The sequence below is a fragment of the Drosophila eugracilis genome, unplaced genomic scaffold (genome assembly GCF_018153835.1).
Source record: "Drosophila eugracilis isolate 14026-0451.02 unplaced genomic scaffold, ASM1815383v1 contig_90, whole genome shotgun sequence".
Classification (NCBI taxonomy): domain Eukaryota; kingdom Metazoa; phylum Arthropoda; class Insecta; order Diptera; family Drosophilidae; genus Drosophila; species Drosophila eugracilis.
In genome coordinates, this window is record NW_024573812.1 from 5,226,844 (window position 1) to 5,251,622 (window position 24,779).

The window sequence follows — 24,779 nt, forward strand, 5'->3', positions numbered from 1 at the left end:
ATTAATAAATCTAATTATAATAGCAATCTGACTTACCCATAGCCTGTGAGACCTCCCTTTCGATCTGCGTACGTCGCAAAAGCTGAACACGTTCCACAAAATCCGCCGACCGTCCTGAAGTACTGGCTCCTTGGACCAGGGATTGCAAGGATCGTTCTAGTAAGCTTTGCATTTGCTGTGATTCAGCTAGCCAGGCATCCAAGGCTATCAGCCTGATAGAGGAAGAAAAGAAAAAAAAAACGCAAAGCTAATCAATAACTGGCGGACAAAATCCAGATGTCGAATCAAGTGTTGGCATTTCCATATCTACTCTGCCACAACCCATTCCCATTCCCGCCCCAGCCAAATATTTGCCAAAGTTCAGCTTCGATTGAGTTGCCAAACAAAGCGAAAGTGGCACATGGATAATTTCATTCAAACATGGGACAATGGAACGGAAACGGAACTTTGACAAATATTGCCCAACTTTGTCCATAACTATTTCGGTTGCAGTTTGCATTTCGGATTATGAAGCTAAAAAAGCTAACTAAACTAAATTGGCGTTACTTTTTATGGGGACACACGCCACCCATCAATATTTCTCAACTTGTTTCTTCTATTTTTTAAACTAACAACATTTTAAACCAAATTAAACTCACCGATAGTCCTGTTTGAGCTTTCTGCTCGACTGAGATTCATCCTTTTCATACCATTTAACCAGTAATGCCTCATGGTCAGCCGTGATTTGCTGATCGGCCAGGACTGCTGAGAAGATGTCCTCATCTATATGCGTGGGCAGCAGCTGGCGACCGATGCCATCGCCCACGAGCACCATAAAGAAGACACTCTTCGTGTGGGCATGGCAGGTGTCGATCTCATGCAGATAGTCATGGATCAAGTAAGGATCACGTTCCAGCTGGTTGACCTCCAGCTCGCCAGTGCCAAAGTGCATGTCCACGAACTCAAGCTGGGGTAGGAAAAAGGAAAACCAATGATATGTAATGATGATAGGTCTCATTTTGTTATCCCATCTCCCTGTTAATGACCAACTTCCGAATACCCACCTCGATTTGTCGGTCATCGTAGAGGGTCTGCAGCTCCGGGCCCACCAGTTCGAGGAGCATGCGACGCTCCTGGTTGAACTCCTGCTTCAGGCTGGCCACGTAGATCTTGATGAGCAGCGGCTTGGGCAGGCGAGTGTTGGCGGAGGTCACGCCCCTCAGTGCATTCAGCACGCTCTCGTCGATGGGCGCGGCCATTTCCGGGATGTGCTCGCTGGGTTACTGCCTAGTTTATTTGTTTGTTTTGGCTGCGGCTGCGGCTGTGGCTGTGTCAGTGATTGAGTGGGTGGTGGTGTTTGGTGTTTGTGTGTATGTGCTAACGCCTCGCCTGTTTATTTAAGTTGGCCAAAATCAAGTAGCATCGTCGCCCTCGTCGCGGTTTTACCAGAGTCAGCTCCAAGCAGCCCGCAGCTTTGGCACATGTTCAACACGAGAGCCAAATGAATTTGTATTCGTATCTATATCTGAATCGGCGGAATCAGAATCTATATCTATAGCTACGGCCGCGCTCCTCGCAACCACATGATTCCTGGGCATAGCGGGCCAGAAAAGTTTATCCTTCTCGATTTGGCTGCAAATAAAAATTGAAAAGAGCAAAAATTGTATTTATGGAAAACTTTTTGCATAACCCCACACACAAACGTAATAAAAAACGAAGCCACGCGAGACATGAAAAGTTTCATCCCATGATCAAGCGAGGGATAAGTCTATATATACTATATAAAGTGATGGCCAAAAAAGGGGGAAAACGCACAAGTTGGACAAGTCCAGCAAGTGTTAACATTTGACTGAGTTCTTGATTGAAACATTTGGGCAAAATATTTTCCCCATTTCCAAGAACCAGCAGAAGTTTTGCCCTAAATTATAAGCTAAAAGGAGGAAGGAAGTGTTTGCGTTTTGTCAAGGGACTTAAATTTGTTTTAATGGTCTCCAAAAATGGATAATTACTTGAAAGTCTCCAAAATTTCTGCTTTGTGTTTATAAAAGTTGAGCTAGAGGGCTCTTAATAACTATTTTTATTTTAAAAAACTGATAAAATTAGATAGATAAAGTTATAAAAATACATCTAAGCTCATTTTTCCCAGCATCTTGCAACCGCATAATGGTTTAACATCTCCTTAAACGATTAAAAATAATTGAGAATACGAGAGATGATGGCTTTAAGACAAACACGGACTTGAAAGGGGCCAGTGGGGCATGTCCTGTTGGATTCTGGATTGCTGCTATCCTGCGACTAATGAAGACTCTTTCCCCATCTCGCCTCGCCTCGTCCGAGGCTGTGTCTGCCGACCGCCAAACAAAATCGATTGCCATTAATTCCGCTTCAATGAGTTGGCTAAATTGCTCGTTAGGATAGCGGCAGAGCACAGGACATGCCGTGGCGTCCTGCGTTTCCTCCTCCATTTCGCCTCCCCTGCCATTTTATATTCCAACCATTCGAAGGTGCAAGTGCCTCGGGTGTCAGTTTCAATCAGCCTTCGCAGGACACTCACACACACACGCGTGATTCCCTTTCTCAATCTGGGTTATCTCTTAAATATTTGATTCCCAGCGAATTAAGCTTAATGAGCGTTGGCCCGGCCAACACAGACAGCCAAGTCAAAACGTTCTCAATGATGTGAAAATTATACGACCTGGACAAGTGCAAGACCCATTTTAGCTGACCGCAGACAAAAAAGTGGTTAAACCAAAGTAAAGACAATCAAAAATGCATCTTAAATATTAATCGCAGTTTGAGTTTACTTTCTTTAAGGTATATGGGGAACATAACCATTAAAAAACCTTAAGCTTAGTTAATTATTAAGTCTTAAGTCAGCTCAAAGTTAGGTGAAAAACCATTAGAAACAATATGCTTGACAACATTAATTATTGTGTCTCATTTATGGTGGCTAACAAGAGAGCATAAAGCTCTTAATTGGTCATTTGATAGGTCTAGACTAGCCAAAAGAGAAAATAATGAAACATTTTGCTGGAAAATTATGATAATTATGGTTTTAATATGAGCATTTGCAAATGGGAAAATACTTTTTGTTAACAAATATGCTTAAAGTAATTTCCACATTTTGCTAGTTTATTCATGTTTCCAAGCATTTGAATGTTTGGTAAATTATTTTGCCTTTAATACGCTTATAATTGGAGGAAAAACATTTATGTTTAACACAAGAATTAAGTGCCTAATGTGTTAATAGCTCATTTAAGCTTAGATTTCTGGGTGTGTTTATGGGATTCATTATTACATTAATATTTGAAAAACAAAAATGTAAACCTTTTACCTTAGCATTAGTAAATTACTAAAAATAACTTATGTTTAATGGCCAATTTCTACCCAGCCCCTCAAAAACTCCCCCCTAAACAGAAGAGAACAAACCATCATCACCCGCCTCAGACTAGGACACTCATTCTTAACAAACGCCCACTACCTCGACAGAACAAGGAACAACGTGTGCCCATTATGCAACATGTCCTAGATATCCTAGACATCCACCACATTATTTGCTCCTGCCCCTCCCTTTCCACGCAAAGATCCTTATTCCTCTATAATCCTGATCCAATCATCACCATAGCTAACCCCACAGAAACAAACTCCATAAACATCCTCAAATTCCTAAACAACTTCCATATCACCTCCTAAATCTAACTAAATCAAATTTTTTGTAAATAAAATGTAAACAGTAATCCCTAATAATATCTTGTCTTATGAGTATAAGTCAAACATTCACAAGCCATATTCTAGCTTAAGCTGAGCTGAAGGCCCTAGCTGCTTTTGCTCTTAGCTATTTGTTAGCTCTTAGTTTTAACTATTTGTTAGCCTTGAAAATATTTAAAAGTTTTATAGTCTCTCATTCCACTTAAGACATGCAGTATTTGTTTCTAACAAATATTTTCTGCCCTTTGTTGTAATATTCTAATATTCCTTAGTACTTTGACATATCCTGTCTGCCCTATAACCTTAAGCTGTACAATGTAATGGTTAAATTCGAAAAAAAAGACCAGCCATTCCACACACATCTGAGTATAATGGTAATAGCTAGTTCCCTGCATTCATGTTTAACAGACAATTTACCTTGCCCAGAAGCGATCGTTATTGGCGATTAACCCCATTATTAGATAATTTCCGACGTTTTAGGTCAGCGTTTCGTCAAAACTGTCAAATAACAAAATGTCCTTCGGGGGGGATAGAGGACTTAACGTTTAACATTGCCATGGATGGGGTATATTGATGGCTATAGGCAAACACAATTTCTCCTTGTGTTGGCTGTGCTATTACTCTTCCATTGGGCTGTTGTGTCTTGGATAAGTTGGCTACTGTGGGTGTCAAATGGCAACCATTAGAGGGGCAAGGAAGAAATGTGAGTGTGTTGGTCGGCTCTGTTGCATTGAATAAGGAATGCCCTGAGCGTGCCATCGATATCCTGTTAAATATTAAGAGGCAGAAAGAACCTTTCATCGCCTGTTGTCCGGCGTTTGGAATAAAGAAAGTTTCGTATTGCTGGAATACATGCAACATGCATTCCTCTTACATTTTCTATGCAATCGATACAATGTATATGAAAAGTGGCTGAATTCTTAATAAAACAGTGGAGGTGCCCTGTTATTATACAATTGAAAGGTACCTCTGTGGGGGGAGAATGTTTTTGTATGGAGAAAAAGCTGCTAGGTTAAAATATCTCTTTGGTTAAAATTTGAACAGAACTTCAACTTCACTAAACCCACTTTTTGATTTAAAAAGTACTTTAACTTTATGAAAAAGGAACTTGGAATGAGTAATATTCATTAAAGGTTTTCTTGTACAAAGAACCACTTCAGATTTGCATTTTATATTTACATAAAAAATAATAAAAGGAATTTAAAAGTGGAAAAGGAAACTTAATAAGCATAAAAGCTGGGCTCAGTGCAAGGAATTAGTAACACAAACTGAAAACTATTTACAAAAGTTAAAAATTATAGCTTTCGAAGTAGCTTTAATCTTTCTACTTATTCATTTCAAAACTTTAATACCAATTTAATTGCGATTTAAGATTTCTGTAGATATATTCCTGCCTTTATAGTACCCTGTCAGACTTAAGACATTAAGATATTTATTGAAATCATTTATGGTCCAATCACAACAGTGCCGACATATGCCGTTCACAATTCAATAAAGGCGTTATCGAGCCAATCTCTGACTGGATATGACCATATTTTCTTGGCAACTTTATTAATGGAACCAAGAGCTCGACGGCCAAATAGCCCTAAACTCTGACCCCTGGTGATTTGCACAATCGAATGAGTGGCTGGCCCAGCATCCGCAAACTAAAATGAAAAAATAAAATATTGCCACTGACGCGCTAGACATAAATAAATAAATAAATGATAATAAGCTAAAGGCCGCAACAGGCAGGCAAACAAAAATGGAACCGGGAAAAGCTCGAAGGATGAGGAAAAGGCCTAGAAAAAAAGGCCTTGGGCAAACAGTCGAGCAAAGTCAGCAAAAACAGAAGAAAATACAAAACATGGAACGGGCTGTACTGAGACGTATGTGTATGTTTAGAGGGGTATAGGGGAGATGGGCCTACATTAATAATAAATCCGATGCAGTGTATGTGTGTTAGCCCGCTTAGCTGCTCATTTTTTGTATACATATTTAAGAGAAAGGAAAATAACAACAGGCAAGTATTCCGGGCAGGCCAAAATTAGAACAGTCGCCATTCATTTGCAAATGCCAGTGAGCAGAAAGTTTTCCCAGCCGTTATTACCTGCATTTGTATGCCAAGGAGAGGCTCTGCCGAAAAGTATGCCACACAACTTGCTCCTCTTACTCTTATATTTTCCCTTGTCCCCTTTTCTCTTGTCTGCTGTCTCCTGTCTCGTGCAACGGAAATGGAGAGAAAGCGAGAGAAGCCAAGCAAATATGCGTGCGTGTGTGTTTGTATGGCTATTGAGTGTGTTTCGTATTTTTGCGGCACAGCTGGGACTTAAGAGATGCACAATGGGTGTTTCACGTAAATTGTAGCATAATTTTAAGGGATTTTTAAAGATGGATTTATTGCCTTGAGTCAACGTGGCGTATGAGTATTTTTCGTTGTAAAATTGTTTAGTTTTACTTAAAATTCGGATTATATCGATTGCCTATGGCTTAAGTAGGAGTGGCTTTCTCCTTCAGTTGTGCTTAAAAACATAAGTTTGAAATTTAAAATTGATGAAAACCTTAGGCTTTTCTATGACAATCTTAGTTCTATAGCTAGATAAAAACCTTTTCGACCAGTGTGCAATGGAATTTCTGATTGTTCTCATTGAAATAAAAGTTTATCCCGCCATCAGGCCAGACGTGGCTGTTGCCTCCTCATCGGTCCCTTTGATAAATACAAAATGAGCTGCCATTTGCCGAAAGTTTTCCTTAGCTCCGTCGCCTCTCGTCGCGGGACAATTGATTCGGTTCACTTCTGTTTTTCTTATTTTCCGATTTCTTTTCTTTTTTTTTGCTTCGTTGTTCCTGGTCCAGCGTGAAAATTGAGCAATTTCGGGTCTTAACTGTTGCCTCCGACTGCCAATGGGCACCAAATTGCCAACGTTCGATTCTGGCCAGTTTCCTGTAATCAGCTACGTGCTCGAACGCATTAGGCAGTGAACAAGCAATTTGCATGAATCGAGCTTTGATTTATGAAGGCAAAATACGATTGCACATCCTGGAGTTAGATGGCCCATGATCTGGACCACCCTTATCACTCTACTCCCCATACACTCTCGATGAAGTCAATTCTGTGGGGCTTCGATGGCCCTTGACTGCGAAAACCCTTTTCAACAATCACCAGGACTTGACGCAGCCAGAAACCAATTGTGGTCCATTCGGCCCGAGGCTTTTAATTTTCAGCCCTGTTCTTTGACAATTTTGTGCTCTGCTTACCTGAAGGTCATCGCCACATTGCCCACTTTCAAAAAATTTCAAAAGCAGCTGCTGCTGCTGCTGCTGCCGAGCCCGCATTTTATTTATGCCGAGCAGGTAGCAAAGAGTCGGAGAAAGGAGAGATGGGCGGTGAAAAGAAATGCAAAAACAATTCCAAGTGTGTCTTTCATTCGGAGCCCACTTGTCGTCTCTTCTGTGTCTTTGTCTTTGGATTCCCACGTCCTCAGCCCTTTTACTTTTTTTTTGGATGGTGGCAACAGCGATGGCAGCTAAAGATCGGGAAATATAGTCAACTCAAGTAGCAAACATGGCTTTAAATGGGTGGCATATAGTGCTTAAGATGTTCCATAAAAATGTACAAATTGTTGGTAACTTTTGGGGGTAGAAAAAGGAGGAAGAAGGTTTACTTTTCCATGAACAGTTTTTTACTTGATATTATGTTTTGTAATTACTTTTACCATCAGAAAAAACCCAGCAGGTCTTGATAACATATTCTAAATATTGAAAGGAAAAGTAACTGACTTTGATAAACTCCCGTAAAAAGCCATCCCAGCCTTAGTTAAGCAATTGAATAACAAAACGAGCTACAGCCTTATGAAAAATGCAACAGTTTCCGGTTAGCCACGAATAAAAATAGCCAGATTTCCCGAATGAAATGGCAGAATCAGCAGCACTGACTGTCAAAAGTAAATAAGCTTGCACAGGCAGCTCACGCAATTCATGGCTGAATACATTGAGCGGACGCGGGCGCAGGCAAATCTAGGGTAGCGAGTGGGCCTAAAACATGAAAAACTTATGGAAAGTGCGGCATAAATCAGAAGACATGTCGACGGCAGTCGAAGCTACCAGCCCCGTCTACGTTTGTCTGTCTGCGGGACTTACGCTTAAACACACTCACATACACAGGCATACACACACACCAACACACATACTAAAACACGTTTGTGCGCATTTCCGGTCGCTTGGCAAATTCGATTTCATGGCATTGTCACGTAAAATGCTCCCCGAATTTCATGTCAATGAATTTTCTTTTTTATGTCTGTCTTTCTGTTCAGTGGGTGTGTATATATATGAGTGTGTGTGTGTGTGTGTGTATTGCGTTAACTTATTGTAGTCTTAAGATTTTGCTCAAATGGCTCTCTTCTTTTTTTTTTGTGATTTCCCCCTTTCAATTTTAGCCAACTTTGGCTGCCGTCCTGCCAAAGTCAACAATTTTGATTCTATTTACACATTATTATGGCAAGAATTTCATTTCTGATCGGATGAGAGTAAGAAAGGGGTGAAAATCCATTCGTATTTAATTATTTAAGGATTTACTTTGCCGCTTTGGCAGCAAGCCTTTATGTAAGGCCCAGGGAATTCGCAATGCGACTGATGGGAAACTCGAAAAGAGTGGCAGGTGTCAGGTATCACAAGTACTTTGAAGAGGGCTCTCTGGTACACTCTCACTCTTAGTATTTGATGTTGTTCCTTGAGTGAGAAGGCTTAAACAGCCTGATTTAGCCAAGTTAAATATTATTTTGCTGAAGGAGTTAAACTCGTTTTCAGGGGCTATTAAAATAAAAGGCAAATCTGTCTGAGTGTCTAAGTTCAACGGAAATTATCTCTTGTGTTTTGTTAAGAGTTTGGTAAGGATAACTGGGTAGTAGGATTTATGAAGCCAAAACAGTAGGAAATTCTAGGAATTTGATTTAAAAGAGTTATTTAATAGTAAATATTGACAAAGTAAAGGAAGTAGAAAAGTTATATTTTATATTCCGAATACTTTAAGATCCCTTCAAATCAAAATATGCCTTGTTTTCTATGATTTTGTGGGGTAAATATTTCAAAAGTTAATGTAATTCTTAAAGCGACTTATTGTCAAGGGACTCGAAGTATTTTTAGAGTCCTTCACAAACAAACTGTGACTTTCTGAGAAGGGAGCAATTTATTAAAGTGCCTGGAAGTAGTTCCAAGGAAATAACTTATAGTTTCCTTTGCCAGGCTAGCCTTAGGGATTTTTATGAATTTTTCAAGTCATTTAAAACAAGAACTAACTTTCTGGTATACTGGCCATTGATATAAGTGGTTTCTATATCACAAATATTTGTTATCTCGAAATAAGAATTAAATTTAATAACTAATTCGCTTGAAACAACAATTCAGGGCTCATTTTCTTTGAATGGGAAGGAAGACATTCTACCATTCGAAATGGGAAACTCCAGCTTGTGATTGTGGAGGCACTCACTTTCTGTAGAAGGAGATCTGAGGAAGGGGAACCCTTGTTAGGAGGATGGTGCAAATACCACGCGTAATTGTACAATGAGCAAATATGATAAGCAGCTTTCAAGTTAATGATGCGTGCTACGTGTATGCCGTGATGTGTACCCCCTCCTACCCCCGCCTCCATTCACAATCCCCAGCGAGCACTCACCCACTTATCGGCAGAAATCACAAATCACAAATCATTTTCATGGGAATGTGTATGCGCCCCAATTAGGCCACCACCAGCAGACAAAATGTGCCCAATGCGGGGCCAACTCGTATGGATAATTCAAAATTATTGATTTGCCAACGCGCTATATTTTTTTTGTTTTTCGTATCTTAAATTTGGAAATTCCATAACACAGATAGCTGTAAATTCAAAAATTCATGACTTGTACTAACATCAATTGTGGCCTTTTTAAGCTGAGAAACTTTATTAGCCCATCCACTCAATAACCCAGTTTTCCACTTTTGCGGTACAGTGAACATTCCGCTATTGAGACAACATTTTGCGCTTTTCATTAGCCAAATTAAGCTGGCGAAACTTTGTTGGCGCCCAGGAAAATTTAATTTCCATTTCCATTTAAACTCTTTTGTTTATTTTGTTAGCTGAAGAGGGTTAAGTTGAGAGGAAAGAATACTCCTCGCAGTACTTGTCTTAGTGCCCATAAAATGTTCAAAAAAAAAAGTTTATGCCAAGGAAAAGTCAATCCTCGAGCTCTCATGTCTGCACTTGAAGAAAAGTTTGGTTTGGGGAAAAAGTCTTTGAAATGCTGAAGTTTAATATGTTAGTTTTAAGTTGGCTATCAAAGTATGGCTAGGTTTATAGATTTTCAGTTCCTGTAATTGGGTTTTTTTCTTAAATTTTCCAAATATAATTCCAAGTGTGATTGCGATGTTTTGTTGCCGACTGGATACGGGCGCTGCAAACAGATTTGCATGCATAGTGCAGAAGTTGACCTAAAAGTCGGCCAACAACAGCAACAGCAACAACGACACGCCTCTTCTGCGGTCTACGCTCGCTCCTCTCGGCAGCAAATTGGTTTTACCGGAGGGCTTTTTTCCCAAGGCTCGTTTGGCTTCGTTGCGTTTCATTTCGTTGGCCGGGGCTCTTTGAGCGGCATTGTTGCAGCCATATTCGTGGCTATGGATGCAGTTTTCCGTATTCCTCACCAATTTGTTGCTGTTGCTGTGCTGATGGTGCACGCCAAGTGCCAACATTCATTAAACGGCCATAAACAAGTGGTGCAGATTGCGTTGAGAACAGCAACCAGAGCCCAGAGAACCAGCAATCCTGCGACCAGCAGACGACATGGGGACCCACAAATGGATTCCACGTCGGAAAATGCATGCAACAGCTCTTATTTATGAGCTGCTTTTCCATTTTCACACTCTACACAGTCGGGCACGCAAAGTGCTCAGGAATTGTGGAAAAGTCCTTCATTTAGCAAAAGTTCTTTATAATTTTTGACCAAGAAAAATTATTTTAGAGAAGTGCATTTCTGACATTTCACAAAAATGGGAAAATTCATAAAAAGAAAGTTTTAACGAAGGACAGAAAACCATATTGCCTGGCTGACATGTCGTTGTGAAAGTTGAACTAAAGTTTTTAATAATGAAATAGTTTTTCTACATTACATTTTATTTTTGTAGTCTGATTTTAACTTTTGAACCTTAAGAAGATTTGAAACCAAATAAAAATGTTTTCCTTTAGCATTTTAACAAAGAAGAACTTGGAATGCTTTACAGAAAATTATGATGTAACTCAATATTTTGCTAAGTGTATGTATAAAGTAATTGCAAACAGAAACCATAACAAAATATTTGATGGATTTTATGTATTTCACTTTGTTTTTTCACAATTTCTCTAAATATTTTCCAGTTTCCATTAAAAGCTGATTGCCTTGTAAAACTTATAGAAAAGCTCATTGGCCATAGCTCTCTGCTACGATCGAAAATGTGAGCAAAACTGGAAAATAGTTGCAGATTCTAGAGAGCGTGACTAAGCCTGATTGGATCTGCCAGACCATTTTTACAAGCTATTGGAACCTAGTTTTCCTTGGAAATGCATCAAATGGGGCATGAGCGGGAAATGTGGCAATGACTAATGCCCCGGTGACAAGTTCTTCTAGCACTCAAACTCCTTTGCTTCCACTTGCACTTTTCACTTGGCTCTAACTTAACGGATGCAACGGAAATTGTGCCAAAGGGAAATACAAGACGGAAACGGAAGTAAAATACCAATGGGCGTGACACTTTTAAGGCTTCCAACTGAATCATTTAATTGAAATGTAGCTGGTGGTGAAGAAAGTTATTTCAGTTGTTTAGAGATTCTTCTGGGAATATATTTAGGTAGAGGCATAGCTTTCATATTGACGAAGTCTCCGTAATATAGTTTTATTTTAAGGCAATGAAAAGTATAAATACAAGTTCTGAGTTATGGAAATGGGACTGTTATTTGTTTACTTTCAAAAATTAAAGAACACTGATCAGTATCATAACGAAGGATTTACTATAGTTCTTTATGAGTGCCCTTATAGCCGTCTTATAGCTTTTATTCTGAAAATATTTTGTTAGAGGGAAATAAGCATTACCTATATTTTGCTGACGTCTCCACAATATGGGTTGATTTTTAGGCAATAAAAAGTACAAAAAAAGTTCTAGGTTATGGTTTTATTGGTTTATTTTTAGTCTTTAAAGACAACTTATCAGTATCATAATGTAATAGTTCTTTTTTAGTTCCTTATCTTACAGCTTTTATTCTAAATTTATTCCATAAATTTAAGGCTTTCATTTACAATTTTCCAAGTTTTGCCAACAAACCCAGAAAGCCAAAGGCTTCTAGTTTATTTAGCTACCTAGCTAATGATTTAGTAGAGCATTCAGAATTCATTGTAAAATGTTAGCTAGTTTGTTTGTTTGATTTTTGTGTATCCATTTCCAGCTGTGCCCAGCGCAGACCGGCGAAGGCGAGCGCATTTCATATTTAATTAAAATCGAGGCACCCACAGACACCCGCAAAAGCAAACAGACACACATGCAAGCAAGCCCACATGCAAACACACAGATACACCCGCACATATATTCACCAACACTTATGCATAACCAACAACAAGCATTTAAATAAGGGTTTTGGGCCAAAAGGGGGGCAGCACAGAGGCGACGTCGTCTGGAAAATGGTAATAACAAAACGCTGTTCAAATATTTAAAATCTTCCGAATGCCGCATTAATGAGCTTTTTATTTTGACGGCGATAAGCGCAGCACACACACACACTCACTCTCACACGCTATGTTGGTAACAAATTATGGCTAATTCGCGATTGCTTTATGCTAAACAGATGCGGTTGCAAAAAAAAAAAGAAGCCAAGAAAATAAATGGAATATATTTTGGTAGCGAAAAATCAAAACAGTGAAGAGGCGGCACGGGCACGCCCACAGCATTTCGCCCACATCTGCTGGCCAGACAGGCGTGGCAATTAAAGCGCGTGACGAAAACATTCCACGCTGCCACGCCAATAAATATTTCATCAGCCAACTAAGGATCCTCAGTTAGATGCAGAGTGGGAAAATGTATTAAATTTTTTTTGGGTTTCTTTCAGGCTAAATTATGCTGATTAAACTTGTTTTTCTGCTTAAGTTTTTTTTAAATCATTAACATATTTTTTAATAGTTATAATTTATATAAAATAAAGGCAAGTATTTTAAGGAATTTGGAATAAAAAAGTGAAGAGATATCCTTAATATTTTCTATTGATTAAAACCTTAAAAAACTTTGCACATAATCTGAAAAACTTTCTTCTCCATTTAATTCGATTTTATTCTTAAAATAAAATTGAAAAATATTTCTAAAAAAATGTATTTTTTCTCCATGTTTTTACATTGCTAGCTGTCGGCATTTGTTAATAATTCTATTTCTATCAACTTCTCAGTACTTTTTCCCCGATGCCAGCTGCCTTTCCCTGCTATTCGCATATTTCTCTTTGTTTTCGTTGCCATAATTCATTTCGCGTTTTTCTCGAGGCGGTGAAAAGCGCGGGGAAAGCCCTAGAAAAATGCGAGGAATGCGGAAAAAAGTACACATTGTGTAAAAGCCAGGATCGTATGTGTGTGCATTTTCAGGGGAGAGTGTGTGTGTGTGTGTATGGGTGCGTTGGCCGTCCTTATTAAGTGGTTCGAGTGCTGATTTATAGCACTTTACCCACCCGTCATGACGGTTATCCTGTCAGTTTCAAAACAGAAACTGAAGGACAGGCCATTCGCACCGTGTCCTTCGTCCTTTGGCAACACACCCAGGACATTCGGTTAAAGTTTTAAGCGCTCACTTTGCATCTAAAGTGTATTTGGCAGATAAATGTTTTGCACGCGCATTACTCATACGCCACATTGGCGCAGCCACATTTTCACCTGCCAAAGCCATGGCGACAACAAAAACGAACCGCACTTTACCTAATTGAACGACAGGGGCAAAAAGCAAACAGGCTCTCGCTGATTAATTTAGCTGGGAATAACATTTAATGTTTCAACTTTACGATAAGGTTATAACTTTTTGTTATAATTTAATTGGGAAGAAGTTGACGCCTGGAAATGTGACTTAAGTTGATATATTATCATGCATATTACATATATGGATGAAACGCCTTTAAAGTTCCTATTCTATTAAATTTTCATTCTTTAGTTTAAAATCTTTTTTATTAAAGTCTTAAATAAATATTTTTAATTTCATTAAAAACAAGAAGAAACGCTGAAGCCGACTCCCGCGACCCGTTACTGTTTTACACAATTTTAAAATATTCATTTTGCTAGTGGAAAGCGCCACCTATGTGAGGCCTTATTATCTACCTTTCTTAATAAACAGCTTAATAATGTTCCGATTTGAAAAATCTTTGGTAAATCGATAGATATGGCCAAAAATATGTTATACAAGGTCAAACGAAGACATCCACTATAATAATTATGGATGCCACAGTAGAGTGACTACGAGTAAAGGGTATAAAAAGAACACCAATTAAAGGGAAACTAAGCCAGTTCTCACCTTCCTTTGACCCACTCAACCATCTTTATTTAATCTCCAGCCAAACTGGATACATAAATATTTCATTTCATCTTGAAACTTATTTAATTTGAATAAGAAAATATATTTTCCTGCTCAAAATAATGTACCATAAGCTGTGAACTATATATTGCTTTTAAATTATTGCTCGCAGTTCTCACAATTCCTCTCAAAATCGTTCTTGTCAGCTTATAACTCTTTGTCTTTCGGTGTCTAAATCGTTTTCATTCTTTTTTGGCAAGTAGCAAAATTGACTTGAACTAGATTTTCTCAATTCCGATTTTCCACCCAATGTTTACGTTAGCACTCAGAATATCTTTCGCGGCCAATTCATAGAACAAAGAACGAAACGGATGCAATAAAAAGGTGCCAAGTCTGGTGAAAATTAATATATTTACGGGCGTATAGATTGCTCTGGCCCCGGTGTTAAACTGGTTGTAAAATTGACTTACGGATGAAACTGACGATCTCTGCCGGATTTCTTTTGACCCGAAAATAAGATTTTTAGCCAATCGATAGACGGGGTCAAGTGCAACAACAGCAAGAACAGCACTTGGCCATAAACATTTTATAGTTTCAATAAATATAAAATTTGAGAGCCATTAAAATCGGGCCGAAACATGCAAAAGTGTTCTGCATTTGTTTGTTTCGTTTCTTTTGCAATTCATTGTTTTTTCTCCCCCTCTCAAATTTTATGTCTTTCGAATCATGTGAGCGTGCAGGATTTGGGATATGTATACGAGTATATATCTATATATCTCTATATATGTGTACATACGATTGGCTGCAACAAATATAAACAAGTTTTTATGTTTATATAGAGCTCAGAGACAGCATCAGCGAAAACCAAATTACGCATACGCCATGAATAAAATGAAACTTTTCGGATATGCTGCTAATTCACTTGCTCAAGCTTGAATAATTTCCACAAAAACTAGATTATGCAATTGGCACTTTTCTAACTGATTGCTAAGCTTCTTGTTAAATCGATTATAAAACTCTGTTAATGCTAAAAAGAAAGCCTCTTAGGCTGGAAAATCTGTTTTGCCCATGAAGAAGTTTAGTGATTTAGTTTGGTTTTGACACTTTCCTGCCATTTTGTGACTTGGCTCTTATTCATTTAGCCTGATTTCTTTACCAGCTCGAAATTTACTGGTAAACAAAATTGAAAGAAATTGGTTTTCTTGGTACTTTATTTTATTGATGGCGAAAGGCAGAGGCATTTTTATGCTCTAAACAAAGTATGTTTCTATCAAAAGATTTTGGGTTTTTGTATAAGCAAGTTATTTATTACTTTAAATCAAATGGTTTTTAATCAATATATTGATTTAAGTTATCGATGTGTTTCAATTTGTTTTAGCTTTTTGCTGGAGGTTTCATTACGAAAAACATGTTGCTTTCATTTTTGATTTTTAGATGACTACCTCAGATGGCTGACAAACAAAATGAAATGAAATTACTTTTTAATATCACAAAAATAAGATTTTTATTAGTCTAAAGACTATAATCTTCTTTTAAGGTAAGTAAATGAGTGAAATAGATCTAACATCACCGTTAAAAATAGTTAAACATAAACCTTATTTAGTGTATCCCTTCTCATTTCATACCCAAATGAACTGGCTATTAATTACTTGCCAATTTACCCTTATCAACTTCTGGCCCAGGCCACTAATTAGAAGGGAGGGTGAGCACTCGGCATGGTGCCAGAAAAGCCCACTCCTCTAGGACATATCATTTAATAGAGCACACATGGCGTTCTTGGGAAAACCCACGACGACGATTTTCCGGTGGAATTATCAGACATTAAACTCTTTATGAAAATGTTAAATAATGAACTTGGCGAATCGTAAAGAATGCCTTTTACTCTTCCCCATTCCCATAAATACTTATGCATGCCAGAGTTTTGGGTAATTTTTTAATAAGTATTCAACGCTTCTTTGGGCACATATATTTTCCAAGAATTTACCTGAATGTGTGCGTGCCTCGTAAACATTTTTATTGGCCATTTTCGACATGAGAAGCAATGAAAGGATATGCCAAGCCAGCTTGGAAAATGCTTTATGAACGGCCGAGAGACAGAGATGGAAAGGCAAAACGAACAAAAAACAAGAAAACATGAAACATTTTCATTTCCATTTTCTTTCTCGCTTTCGTTTTTGTTGTTTGTCATGGCCCATTCAATTATCTTAATATTACGCATACGCCGCATGGGCTGCCAAACAGGAAAGACGATGTGATGTGATGAAGGGTGGTGCTTGGATGGCTTTCAACATCATTGCCCCAGAAACAAAAAAAAAAAATGGGGAGAAACTAATTACCGTCGGCCAAATAAACAAGGCTCTCGAGTATTTCGGCCTGAATGCGTTTATTGATCCCGAATTGCGGCCTAAATGAGCCTGAGTTTGCGGTCGAATCGTGGCTCTTACCTTCTAGCGAATATCCTTCCCGGTCCAGCTATCCTTCATTCCTTTTCCTTTTGTGTTTCTATCTCAATCTGATTGATTCACAATTTATTCTCACTTTTTCATTTGCACTCTGGGTTTGCGCTTGGCTTGCTCTAAATTCAATAAACAAAACTGTTGTGTGGTCTTAAAAGGGACACTCGGTGTTTGGGTTTTCACTCTGGCTTTAGTTGGGCGTCTCTCATTTACATTTTATGCATATTTTAATTGCTAGCAGATACAGAAATAAAAAATGTTGAAACGTTCCGTGCCCGGGAATCCTCACAGGCGGAAGCCAACTATGAACAATGAACAGATCCTGGGGGCTAGCCCAGGATCCAGCTGTGGTCATTGCACTTGGCACAATTTCTCTTCCTACTTTTTTTTTCCTCCCCTGCCTTTCTTTTTTTGTCTTCTTTTAATTGGAAATTAGAACGAAGTTCGTGCTGTTCCAGACAGGATTTGCATTTCCGACCAAGCCCCCTTCTAACCCTCCCCAGTGCCTTTGTTTATTAAACTTCAATTAGGCAAGTTTTTTCCAATTAAAATTTGCGCGCTGCAATTTTAAGGGTTCTTTGCTGGCCAGGCCAACTTTTCGAGTGGTTAGTTTAATTGGTTTTCCTCTTCTTTTTTTATATACTAGTAGTTTCTTCATTGTTCTCATATCAATCTCAGTCAAGTCGTATCAAAAGGGGAACTAACTGGAGACATTGATAAATGCAAAGGGTTACCGAACCGAGAAAACCCGTCGGAAATCACAATGCCATTTGGATAATGGCTGGGAATTAGATTAATCTTCCTTGTAGTAGGTGTTTTAACTACCGGAAAGTATTTCCTAATGCCTTTATGAGGAATTTTGTATATATTTACAGCTTTTCTCTGTTAAACAAAATGGTCTGTAAACAAAAATACATTGTAAGACTTCTGCATTCCAAGAAGAAGCTTTTCTTAATCGGTTATTCTTTGATTTATTATTTTATTTTAAAGATTTCTTAACCTTTTTGTAGCTCTGTTGGTTAAACAACTAATTGGTCGTAGAAAGATAAACCCAAAGGCTTTTTCTTTCTAACTTTTATAACCATTAGCAGACTAAACATAGATTCGAAGTAATCAATGCGGAAAAACTACATAATTGTTAGGTTTACTCTATCAAATATACTTCCAAGAATCTGAAACCAACCAAGAGTGAAAATATTATCTCAAAAAATCTCTTTCTAAAGCTACAAATAGCAATCACAAAAGGTTATGCAGGTCGGTAGATGCAATGCCTTTTAGGCAGTTCTCCATAATCAGTGGAATGTCGCACCTGCTCCAGGGAAAATGTGTTAAGGAGAGGCCGGAAAGAGGGGGCAACTGGAATCGAGGGGATATAAATATAAACAACTACCCCGTGCCGTGTTCTAATACCAAGGCCCAAACTCCACCGAACGTGTGTATCTATGTGTGTGTGTGTGTGTGCGCTGGGTATTTCACTTATTTACACTTCACTTCGGCTACTGATTCAGATTCTGGTGCCGCTGCTGCTCACTTGTTCGCGCGCCCGTTTTCAAAGTTTTTGGCCCAGCTTTTCTTGATTTTGTTTGGACTATGGTTTTTGTTGTTGACTTTTTGGCTGGCTGATTCGTTTTTCCGCTGCGAGCACCAAACGCTTTGAACTTCGACGAGGAACTGAGCGGCGGAGTGGCTCGGAAAAGCCGAAAGCTTTCGGCCCAGAAACATTATGGAAATGGGACACGAGCGAATGAGAGCACAAGCTCATGGGGCTGTTGCTGCTTTGTTTTCCTCGATTAAATGGCAAAAAAAAAAAGAACACAAAAGAAAAACTGAAAATCATAGAGAACTGGGGGTGGGCTGAAACACTTGTGGCTCACAGAAAACAGAAGGCTTCCATGTTGCCGGCTGTTTGGCAACATGTCTAAATGTTGCTCCGGCCATTAATCGTGTTGCCATGGCGAAAGATGAGTGCACTTTTCCACACCCAAACACTAAAATACCGGCACTTTTCGGCCAATTAATATCGAACGAACAGAATGTAAACACTTACTTTTTTTTTCTTTTTTGGCCTTTGGCCATCTGCTTCTGGCCAAAAACTGGCGGTTGATAAGATAAACACAAACACCCACGAGGCGAGTATATATATGTACATTGCTTCTTACCCCATGTTGCCAGTTGTTCTGTTAGCTTGCCACCAAACTGAATGATGTTTCGGATTCACAGATTCGGATGCTCAAACTCGCCTCGACGACTGTTCGCTTTTTCGGATTTTCGGTTCCCAGGCAGAAACCGGAGGAGCCATCGGATGCGGTGAGCTTTTGGAGCCTGCGGCGCTAGTTTCACTTCCACTCCGTTTCTAAATGCGGCCAAAAACCCCCTACCATCATCTCTTGGCCATTATTTTGAGCCTCTTTGGCGCCCGACGAGGTGACAATTCCATTTAAGAATTGCGGGCATAGCTTTGTTATTGCTCATGACCATTCTAGCCAACCATTCGGGATAACAATGGAAATAGTTATTGCTTTGTTACTGCCTTGGACTATTTAGTGTTGTCCGATTAGTTTCTACTTATCTGATAGTTAATACATTTCTCCTCGAGAATCCTGGCTGAGGAGACATTCAGAATATAATCTTAAGTTAATGTCCCATTAGAATAAATATTTATTATTAGGAAAAGCAGATACAAAAAAACAAATTTTACAGATCCAAGCTAACTAAAACCTAACTAAAACTTTATAATAGAAACAGTACTTTATCATCCTTGATTAGAATACTTAGCCAAACTTCCTACATCAACTTAGGCCTCTTGAATTTATGGCCCGCCAACGGATACAGCCCATTAAATGATACCCACGACGAACTTCAACTGTAATTAAATAGTTAAGGTAATGAATTGCCATTTTCGAGAGTTTACATAGACATTTACATAAAGGTCTTTATTAGCGAGGCTGCAGAAACAGAAGCTGAGCAGAAGGGCAATGAACTTTTCGTTTTTCAAGTGGAGCTGCGAGTATGAAGTTCGGATTAGGTGTCGGGATGTTCCGTCTGCAGCAAATTAAGCGCGATTAGTTGAGCCAACGGGTTGTCAGTGCCCCTGGGGGCATTAGCATAAGCGGGATGCCCCAGGCTCTCTCTCTCCCTCTCTGGTCCCTGGACAAAATCAATTTCTATAGTTAATAAGCCGACCGCCTGCTGCGGATCAAGCTGTGTGCTCTTTTCTCGCCCGGCCAGTAGGCGGGAGGATGTGTCCGTCGGTGGCATCCATTGTTTGTAATTAAATGGATGTGTTTGGGCGACCTGCGGCGCATTGTGTCGCTTGGGTCCTTGTGTTCTTCGTGCTAATGCACTGGCAGCCCGCTGATGTTGCATAAATTAATTGATTTATCAAGTGCACGCCGGCTGCGATCTTAATTAGCATTTTCTCCTTTTGCTGCCTCCACACGGTGCGTATACGCAATTAATACATATTTGCCTCGTTAATTGCTGGCCATGTACGCATTAGATAATGGCCAGCAACACGTGGCCCCGGTTGCCTTTCTCTCGAGGATTTATGGCAAAAGGGTCCAGTCCTGATATGCTGGCTAAGGTGAAGGTGGTCCTCGCTTCTGGTTAACGACCCATAAATCTAAGCACTCTCGCCACGGCACATAAATTGACCCAATTCAGAGCAATAAAATAAAATGTCCAGATAATGCATTCGCAAAAATATAAAAATAAAAAAGGAGGAGAAATCAATTTATCGACAGTGTTCTCAAAATTATGTTTGAATTTTTTGATTTTTCTCAAGCGAAACCTGTACCCACATTGCGGAGGTTGGCCAAACATTTATTTTAGTTGAGCCACAGAACATTTTGGCCAAAGTGCAAACTGGTTAACTGACTACCAACAGCTGCTGTCAAACTTTCAACGAAATTCTAATTCTGCGGTTGCCAATTGAAAATGCTTTTCGCATTGAATTGTTTGGAAAGTGCTAATGGGATTAAGCAGATCCTGGTAAGAGGATGATGATGATGATGATGATGTGGATGGCGATGAGCTCTGATGTTGGATTTATGTTAAAACGATGGAGATATTGTGAATTAAATGAGAATATAAAAGCTTATTTGTTTAATGGTATTGAAATGGAGGGAAATAATGTGACATTGTTATTGTTATAAAGCAGTGCTTAAGCTTACAGGAAGGGAAGTTCAATTTCCGGATCAGCTTTCCGTTTTCTTTTGGCTAAGTTAAGTTGGTTAAACTTATTATAATGTATTATTACAGTTAGTATGTTGACTAATTTATTACATTTTCTTCATTATAAGCTGATTGTAACTATAGCTTTAATCGAGTATGTCACAGTTTTACTTCCATGTTTAGTTTTAGCAAAATATATACTTAAAATGAGTTTATTAATGATGATGATTAACAGAAGCCCAAATTTGTTTAATATTTCTTTAAATATGGTAGCAATTTTAACAATTAAATTCAAAATTCAACCTGGCATTTTATTTATTTCCATCACAAAAAATGAACAGCAATGAAAATTCCTTAAAAAGTACAAATTTCCACCGCAACTGTTGATATAAATTTGTTGGCTGTATGCACATCCATCTGTATGGCCATAAAACAGTGATACAGCATCTCTGCCTGTCACTTTGATGATGCATTGAATGGCCAAAAGGCTTAGAAAAAGTGATGGAAAATGGATGGGGATACAGAATACAGCGGGGGTTGAGGTTGAAAAGAGAGAAACATATGGATCTGGTGGCCTACCACCTGTTTGGCTTACAGCGCTAATCCATCAATGGCAACAAGGCAGAAAGTGCCAACAGCAGCTTCGAGTGCCTGGGCCCAAAAGCAAACATGAGAGCAAAAAAAAAACCCAATAAAATTCCCAATGCTCTTGTTTAGAACAACAACAAGGAGAACCACGAAGAGGAGCCATCGGCTCCATTAAAATACATATTCGAAAAGCCCTAAAAATCCATTCATTCAGGTGGGTCGTAAAAACGCGAATGGCCGCAATACGCCACCCCAGTCAGCTACCACCCACCAAGGGAAAATGGCCCTACATCATTCATCCACTGGGGATGTAGATTTTGCCGCACTCTGTAATATCCTGCAATCGAAGTTGCTTTTTCTTTTATTCCATATCCATGATATACCATATATATATATATATGCATGTTCCATTTTATTTATGCTCGTGTTTTTACAGTTCAATAAAGTTCAATAAATTCAGCGACTTGCAAGAGGATTTCCTTGATAAACGCAGACGGAGATCAAACAAATTAAAGTCCTAAACCTACTGTCGCATCCGAAAGAGATGCAAACCAGCAGATGCTATCGACTGGCTTAGCGCTTCTGAGTCCCGAATCCTGTATCCTCAATCCGACAGTGTCAGCGGGCAGAAGGTCAAAAGACCGTGTCGACTGGCATTGATGGACGAGAAGGTCCGAGGGGACTGGCAACATATGCCAAGGTCATCGAAGCCGGCCAGAAATCGCCATCCTGTCGTTTTATAATTTCAGACGAAGGCTTGCAGAATTCAAATCTCATTTAAAGACCATAAATCGGGAGGCTTAAGTAAGTAATAAAATGGATATAATGCTCATAAATAGCAGAAAAAAGTACTTTTATTAACCCGATTTATATTAGTATATGGTACTATCTATTTTCCCATTTTAAAATCAATAATTAATGGCAGTGTTGAGTTGATCTGTCAAATACCGTTTAAATCAAAGACAGAATCTGAATTCCAAGTATTTGGCTATGACAACTCAGCCGAAACGGCACTTGATTTGCAAAGACAGCCCTAAGGACCTCTCATCCTGCTCCTCTTCTGATTGCAGGGTAACCATTGTCACTGACAGGCATCGATTTTGTTTTCCGTTTACGTTTTTTTTTTTTTTTTGAGGGCAGCTGCCCTTCATTTGACTTGTCTGCCATTCCAGATTCATATCTATATCTAAATAATGGGATGTCACTTTTAATTTGAGTGTCGATTTATATGCCTAGTCATTCTGGGCTAACCTCAGTCCTCAGTCCTCCAATATCTACTGTTGGAAATTCCAATGAAAAACAGAATGGCAATAAGGGAAAAGGACAAGGAGAAAGAGAAAAGCTGCAGGACTCAAAGCATTTCGACAAGTTTATTGTGCTTATCAGATTCGGTGGAAGTACACACAGTTTCCAGTAAGGACACTATGGTTACTCCCACTCGTTCATTGTTTGTTTTAGAAAGGACAATTAGCCGAGTGGTCCCCACAATTTAATTGTTATAAATGCCAAGGCTGAATGCGAATTAAGTAATATTTATGGAAGGCAGCGAAAGGATATACGGCCAGGAAACTCTACCCACGCGTCGAAGGATCATTAATAACACTGGATTTTGCACTCTCGAACAGCTGACTCAGTGGCACCGCGTGGGTGTTACTCTATCCCACGCTCCCATTCCCCTCTCTGTAGTCAACCCATGCGAGTCCTGGCTATCCTATTACCATTAATCTCATGCACAGAGCAGCATCTGCTAGATAGTCCTGGTTGTGATTTCAATTAAGCGCACCCAGAACGGGGAAAAGGCGAGAAAAAAGCAGCCCCAAGTTATGAAGATAAATGTCACTCGTCAAGTGGCAATCAATTAGTTAATGCTTTCAGGGACCCAAGAGGCATAGTTTTTCCTCTTCCCTCACCCCTAAAATAAACTTCTACCAACTTCTACCAAGACTCTGAAGGGCGGCGCAGGTTCGTCGTTGTGTTTGTCACAGAAATTATTCAATTACCAAATTAAATTTAATGCCTTGTACTCGAAGGAGGTCCAAGGACGCTGGCAACTTGCTTTTGATCCCACTAAAAGCTTTAATAACTGTAAATTGCTTTCACAAATTTGTCTTCGAACGGGAAAAACCAGAAAAGCTTGGCTAAAAGGGGGGTGATGTCTTTCTTGGGTGGTGAGGTCCTTCGCCCGCATACCTGGGCAAACATTTTTCTCATTTCGGTGTCGCAGCCCTCGCCCGTGACCAAATATTTAAAGGCATTCGACGTGAGCCGCACTCCTGAGCTCCGAGTTCGGAGTTCGATGGCAATGGCAAGGGCAAAGGCAACGGGAAAGGCAAAGGCCAAAACGAACCATTATCGACGTTTTTGTCCCCCTGAATTCCACATTAATGTCTCTATCTACCTGATGCCGAGCATCAGAAATCCAATTATATTCACTTTATGTACAAAAAGCTTCTGCAGCTTGGCAAACTGAATCCCTGAATGGGTGGAGGACAACGACGACGACCCTCTGGCCTGAACCATTAACTAATACCAAAATCCGCTTAAAATTTTAATTTTGTTCACCTTGTAAAAGGGCTGCCAGAGGGCACGATGAATCCGCTTAGTTAGTCACCTCTCCGCTGCGTGAACTTAACTCTGTTTGTTTAGAAAAAAACCATTGTGATATATCATCGAGATGTTAATTCTAGGGGAGCTACATAGCTACATTAATAGCAATTGTAAATAATTTATAAGGAGGAAATCTATTACCAAATTATCTGAGAAACATTGGCAAGTATAGGCAACCGTATACATTATTCAAATCGAATCCTAAGTACCACTTACATGTCAGGAAAATAATTACACCACATTAATTACATTAACAAGCTTATCTTGTTCTTACATTCATCTTTGGTGAATTGAGAAACTTCAGGATGAAGCAAGCCCTACTAAAGCGGGTTTAATGGAAAGATTATAATAAGTAATAAGAAAGTCTATTAAAAGTAAGTATTTGTTATATATTTGCGAATATAAACATGTTAAATATAATGAGGGGACTATTATATAAAGATGAAGAAATTAAAATAATTTGAGTTACCAAATTGTAAGATTTTATTCCCAATTGTTTTTTAAATTTAACTCTCTTTCAATTTTTTCATAATTATTCTTTTACAATTTTTTGAAGACTGACTTTTTTCTACAATTTTCCAAATATTTTCGCTTTTCAAAAATTATAAATTCTTTTCCAATATCTGATCACCTAAAAGCTTTTTTAAAGCTTCCAAAACACTAACGATCTGACATGAGAGCCAAAACTAACTGTAAGAGCTTTGAGAGAACTTCAACAACGTCAACAATCAACATGCTGGCCTCTCTTTAGTT

At 38.9% G+C, this 24,779-nt stretch overlaps 1 protein-coding gene across 11 annotated transcripts in view; it reads right to left on the reverse strand.

Moving 5' to 3' along the window:
• The window catches only part of LOC108112877 (NACHT domain- and WD repeat-containing protein 1), a 38,650-nt gene extending 20,342 nt beyond the window's left edge, over positions 1 to 18,308 (reverse strand). For 5 of the 11 annotated variants that reach the window (XR_005993976.1, XR_005993975.1, XM_041819656.1 and 2 more), the window contains exons 1-5: positions 18,143 to 18,308; positions 16,647 to 16,892; positions 1,044 to 1,611; positions 639 to 946; positions 37 to 212 (exon numbers count right to left, since the gene is read on the reverse strand). Coding sequence is in view for 9 of the 11 variants with exons in the window: in XM_041819656.1 (XP_041675590.1) it covers positions 37 to 212; positions 639 to 946; positions 1,044 to 1,238 (679 nt within the window). In the remaining 2 variants the exon portion in view is untranslated. The other 6 variants (XM_017223214.2, XM_017223216.2, XM_017223217.2 and 3 more) reach the window with 6 other exon arrangements.
• Between the last annotated feature and the right edge of the window lie 6,471 nt (positions 18,309 to 24,779).